Here is a 6240-nt window from a genome sequence, read left to right as displayed (position 1 = left end):
GCTGTTTCAGTGAAGATTTACTGAACAAAGACCAGGTGGCTTATTAGCTACCAGAGACTTAGGTTAGTCTGTATAGCGGGGATCTGCTGGGGTAGTCAAGTTTCAGTCCTTATGCTTAAATTTCAACACATGGATCCTTAATCTGTAATGCCCTCATCAGCTATAGTCCCACTCCCATCATCTGTCGTTCATATGAGCACCTCCAGGGCCTGTTCCTATTAGTTTGTGTTAGCAACATGGAGTGAAAAATTGCAATGAAACCAAGGCCCCGAATGTGGTATCAAGCTAACAAAGGCTGAGTAATGAGGAGGCCTGGACACATTCATAGAGGTCGTATTTTTGTAAAACTATACTTCTCAAACTAACATTTCAAGGATGTCTACAGGGTTCACCAAAGTCAACTTTAATGCCACATAGAATGCAGTTTAGTACATGTTTCACAAGGATACCAGCCAAAGTATTCAGTATTAGGCAAAATCAATTATCAATAATCATCCATTATGAGACAGTGAGGTAATCTCACACACCAATGATGTACTCACAGATTGCACTGCACAGATCATTTCTTGTTTTCCTTGTAGCATTTTTATTTAGAAACACAAATCTGTGTCGCTGTAGAACATCAACTAAACATTCACTTTAAACTGTATTTTGTTTACATGATCATAATTAACAGAATGCGTTCTGATCATTTCTAATCAATGACAGGAGCTTTGAAATGGAGCAGAGGTTGCTTTTATTGTACAAACACATATTTTACACATATGGCAGATATTTTGGTAAGTGGACACATATTAAAACCCATCATGCCAACATGTACTGCAGAAACTACTATGACAAAACTGATTAGACATACAATATCTCAGCTGTCTCTAACAATACACATCAAACAGGCTATTATGTGGTCATAATGAAGATCCTATGAAGCTTTTCATGCCTCATAGCCATTCTTCAATGCAAACTTCTGTTCTATAACGGACAGTTGAATAAGGCTATGTAGAGACCTCTACTAAAAAGCTGTACATTTCATTTCAGCTCAGCTCATGCTCAGCTTGACACTCAGGTACTTCCTTCCTGAGTCATATTCATCTATCAACACAGCGTCTGAATTGTCCTCTAACAAGACGAATCCGGGAATTTGACAAATGTAATGCTAAATGATCAAAATGCAAATGTAGACTCCAGAAGAAATATCTGGAGAATGGAGATACTATTTGAAGGATGTAAATTATTTGGATATTATCTGAAGAAGAAGAAAGAATATAAACTGTAAATGTTGATTTAAGATTGTAAAATGTAAATATTTCTATGTAAAAATAACAGGACACAGTTCACGACACAGCACTGCTAGTGTAAGCCCCTAATTGGCAAATTGAAAACATAGATTCATTTCAGTCCACTACAGCATTTTAACTCCTATCTCCCTCCTGGTCAACTGAGGAGCACCACAGACGTAAAAGAATATCAGAAAATTGTATGGGAGAACATTTGGTTTCACCTCCCTGTTCATGTCCCATTAACTCTCACACCCAATCCACTCTGCAGTCGTAGGGACAGAGATTTAACAGGTATTGATGGTGATATCGATAGAAATATACAGCAGCATATCTAATCATTCAAACAAATATGCCTAATAGCAATGGCAAAGCAAATATACTTATACATGTATAAAAATATTTTCAATTACCGAAGTGACTGATTACACCAATTGTCTTTCTCTTTTAGACAACCAGCTTCATACTAACACATTAATCAAGTCTTTTTTATATTTATTTAAGATGAATCACAGAAATAAAATGATAGCTGCATGTAAACTTGAAAAAACGGAGGTCCCGTTTCCTTTTTGGTGAACCACCCAAGAGATCTTTCCTGCTAAATATCCGAACTACAGGCCAAGGCCTCGAAACCACACAGTCTGTTCTTCATCTCGCCCGAACAACTGACACACAGGAATACAGAGAACACACTCTGACCACATTTCATCCAGTCACACCAAAAATCCTGAAAGAGGAATACTGACTGAAGAACAATTTTACATCTTTAAGTGTGACTGTGTGACTGTGTGACTGTGTGCGTGTGTGCGTATGTGTCTTGGAGGGTGTCACTGCACCACACACATGGAGCTGCGAGGTGGGTTGACTGTCCTGGCCACGGTGTCCTGACTGTAGTTCACAATGTCCGCCTTCACCACACGCTGAAAAGATGGGAAAGACAGATAAAGACAAAAAGCTGCCACAACAATACGAACAAAGAGTCAAATCTTTACAGTGTTAAAATGTGCAGAAGTTTAGGAAGCTTCATTTTAAAAAGGCTCTAGTAACCTCCATGAGGCCACATATTAAATTAAGTTTCCTTCATTTTTACAGCTTTACAAGAAGTTCTAGAGAGTGAGAATGAGAATAAATAAGATTAGCTGTTAAAAATGAAGCCTTATATACTGCAAATTTAAAAAAATATGCACTTTGTTAAAGCAATAGTCAACTTCACTATCTTGCAAAGAGTTTTAATTTTAAATGCACAGGCGTTTTTGAGCCCCTAAAACGGAGACAGATGTAAATAGAAGAGACTATTGATTCTCATGTCTGTACAGTAAATATGAAGCTACAGCCAGCAGCTGGTTAGCTTAGCACAATGACTGTAACAAAACCCACCTACCAGTATATCCAAAGCTCACTAATGAACATGTGATATCTTGTTTATTTAATCCATGCAAAAACCTATTTCTTGAAGAAGGAAAGTAATTAGACACACATCACTTGTGCAAGGCTATCAAGTGATAGCATCAATTCATCAATTATTTATCTCTATACCTTTTTCTATGTACTTTATTGTATTGTTAATTGTTTTGGGATGTTTATTACCCTTGCTGTGATATTTAACCACACCTGCCACCATTAAGCTTATCAATATTGATGTGCACAATGTATAAATATGGGTGCAGTTTCAAAGCAAACATTTTGACCATACCCAGACCCAACTAGGATCGAAATATTTTCCTTATTAAACTTTTGTGGTATGGAGTAAGTCTGCGGGCTGGACTATTTCTTGGTCAGGAGCAGTGACTTCTATGAGGTCTTGCTTGCTGCTGGCTTCATATGTAACGCATATTCAATCTGATCTGGCAATTAAGCAAATAAACATGTCTCCCAAAACTATTCCTTTAACGTTTATTAGTACATGGCTCAAAATCAATGCCGTGTTTTAAGGCGCTGGTCAGAATATTTGTGCAACCCCGCCCAGGCAGTTGGAGGAGGCGGTCATATTTGTTACCATCATAAAGATTTTTTTCTCACTATATCACTCTCAACCAACTCAGCAAAACACACATTACTTATAATCCTAAGACACTTCGGCAAAATACTGTCAACTCTGTTCTAACACTACATAACAACAGAGGAGGGGGGTGATTAGGTTCTATTAGTCTGCAGGGTTTCTCTACCATGGACAACAATACATCCAGCATGACTGTGATATGTACTACAACTACAAAGCAACTGGTTTTGCTGTCTAAGATCTATGGCAGTTCTACATGGAGACATACTTCCAGTTATTGAACGGAACATATTTTGCTTTGCTGGTTGTTCTCGTGTCTAATTGGGCCTTCATCCTGTGGGTAGTCCACCAGCTCAGCCTTCACAATCCTCTGAGCAGATTCAACACGTCAGAGCAGGGGAGAGATGGAGGTAAGCAAAAGGACAAGGAGCAAGACACGGGAGAGGATGGAGAATAGAGACCAGAGTCAAGCAGGGCGAGGACAATGAATAGGAAAGGAGGATGAGGTGAGGGTCATGCGGTGAGAGAAATGAACAAGAAATGTAAGAAACGGACAAAAAACAAAAGTGAAGCATGACATCAGTGTGTACAGATAGTGAGTACATGGCCAACAATGTAAGTTAGGACCCAAAACTCTCACATCTCTCACATTGAACAAAGGAATAAACTTAAAAGGCTGTAAATTCAGGCTGTAACTGATAATTACTTGACTATACTATATAATATATGACATCCCAGAGCCCAGTGTGATGGTTTTTGTTCATTCAATAATACAAATCCCCTAAATAGCAAAACTCACTTTTAACAGAATCCAGAAAATGTTGCATTATTGTTTAATACATATTTTAAACGATTATTAGATTTTCAAAACTGACTCCATGAATAAAGTATTAATTGTGACACAACAGTAAATTGTTCACATTTGATAGTATGAAGCTTTTTTATAACTAAACATGAATGCTCTTTAATAAAGCCAAATATTAAATAAAAGTTATGTCTAATGTGAATCCCTGATCATTAAGAGAACGATAGACATGTCTTCATGATGAATCCCTTATTGGTACACTAATCTATTTATGTTGCCAATGTAAAGCAAGCTGTATTTGTTCCTCTGGGTCCTCCAGTCGCTTTATTCCATTTTTCTGACCAATGTGCAAAGTCTAGCTAATTTATGATCATCTTTACACCTCGTACAGCATTTTGAAGCTATACTTTTTGACTAAGACATACATTGGAACATTATATGGGGTAGCTGTTCAATTTCCAGAATACATAAGCTTCGGCCTAAGTAGGAATGCAAGTTCAAATTAGCCTACATGTGATCTTAATGGTGCAACAGACTGCTGGACTCCCATAACCACCGAAGAACAGACCACATGGCTGAATAGCTGGCCCTGGTTGGCTGTCTGATTAACAAGCTGCCGAAGTCTGGTGTCGGAGTCGGTGAGTGATCCGTGGCCTCCCTATCTGTTCCAACAGACAGAGGACCATGACGGAGAGGGCTGCCAGGCAGATATAATACTGTCAGGGGTTGTGACCCTCATGTTCAGCTCTCTAAAGCTGACAGCTGATAATGAGGCTTCGCTGGCCCCACGGCTAGACCCAGAGCGATGACCTGCTCAGAGCCTCACCTCTATATCCATTTCCACATTAGAAAACGATATTGTCTTTTAAAGAGTTTGTCTGACTATATAGAATACGTTTCTGTAGACCGAACTGGAACTGAAACAATTGGTCAATTCATTTTACTAAGACTATTTTTAATAATTTAAACATTCCAAAACTTCCTAAATGTGCAGATTTAGCTGCTTTTCATTTTAAACTAGACTTCTTTGGATTTTGAACGGTTGCTCAAACAAAACAAAATATTTGAAATGCTCTGAGAATGTGTGATTAGCAACTTTTTTACTATTTTCTGACTATTTTTCAGCCATAGACCAAACCAGTAGACATGCAGTATGTATTGAGTGTGTTCATGATATGGTAAAAATAAAGTTCAGTAGATCATCAGAATTTGCAAAACAAAAAATATCCTAATGCAAAGCCACACATCTTTATGCTTTTGAGATTTCTGGAAACAACTTTTGTTGCAGAACTACCGATGACACACATATATGGTGGATATATGGTGGAAAATGACGCAATTAGGTCTCTCTCATAATCACATTTTACAATTGTCTAGGTATTGTACATGCAGTCTTGTTGCCATATGTATTTTAGAGTCCATTTGACACAATTTGTTCTTCCTTATTCTGCTATGAGCTAAGGCCACCATAATAAGACCATTGTCTTACTGTTACAATTGTATTTTTCCATTAAACTGCATCACACATTTTTATATATATATATACACACACACACAAGTAGTCTCAGTCTCTTGGATCCAGCCACTCACCCTACTTGATTAGCCTGGATTAAACCACTTTGCTTTATTGACAGAGCTATCAAGGGAGGGGAGGAAGAAGAAAGTAGATAGACAGCTCCATTAGTTGATGGCCATTTTCAGTTAGTCAGCAGTAGTGTTGGTGATGGGAGAGGGGCTTAAGAATTTGGCCAGTCCTTCCCTTACATGCTCTCCCTTCTCTGAGGGTCCTGACCTCTCTGTAGCCCCCAGGCTCATCAACCACCACTACCCAGCCAGTGTGGCTCCAAGCGGTCATATCAGACCCAGGATTAATGCTTCTGGGGGAGGTGACCTTGTAAATCCTACAGCTGCCACCATTGGGCACCTTGGTCGGGCTGGCAAGCTGAGACTGTTTTGGCCCAAAACGGTGGGAGATAAACCAAATAAATCAGACAGCCAATCCTAACCTCCTCACCCCTACAACTGCCTACCTTTAACCTCTGACTTCACGCACTAATGTGGTCAATGTGGGTCTATTTACAGATGGGCTGTGTCAGTGGCAGGTAGACTATCATAGGAGGCAGACGTAACAAACTCGTGTTTACACAACAAAAGGTCCTTTA

The 6240-nt window shown here is 38.9% G+C and overlaps 1 protein-coding gene across 2 annotated transcripts in view; it reads right to left on the bottom strand.

Annotated features, from left to right (window-relative positions):
• Nucleotides 1-387: 387 nt before the first annotated feature.
• Nucleotides 388-6240, bottom strand: part of rab28 (RAB28, member RAS oncogene family) — a 30142-nt gene continuing 24289 nt past the window's right edge. Inside the window, exons 7-8 of one of the 2 annotated variants that reach the window (XM_051420559.1) lie at nt 3542-3643; nt 2097-2194 (exon numbers count right to left, since the gene is read on the bottom strand). In XM_051420559.1, coding sequence (XP_051276519.1) covers nt 3548-3643 — 96 coding nt within the window. In that variant the 3' untranslated portion in view covers nt 2097-2194; nt 3542-3547. Of the gene's footprint in view, nt 2195-3541; nt 3644-6240 lie in introns of both variants that reach the window. The other variant, XM_051420560.1, reaches the window with a different exon arrangement.

Source organism: Dicentrarchus labrax, unplaced genomic scaffold (genome assembly GCF_905237075.1).
Source record: "Dicentrarchus labrax unplaced genomic scaffold, dlabrax2021, whole genome shotgun sequence".
NCBI classification, from domain to species: Eukaryota; Metazoa; Chordata; class Actinopteri; family Moronidae; genus Dicentrarchus; species Dicentrarchus labrax.
Note: the sequence above shows the minus strand (reverse complement) of the source record. Positions and strands in the feature narration are given on the sequence as shown.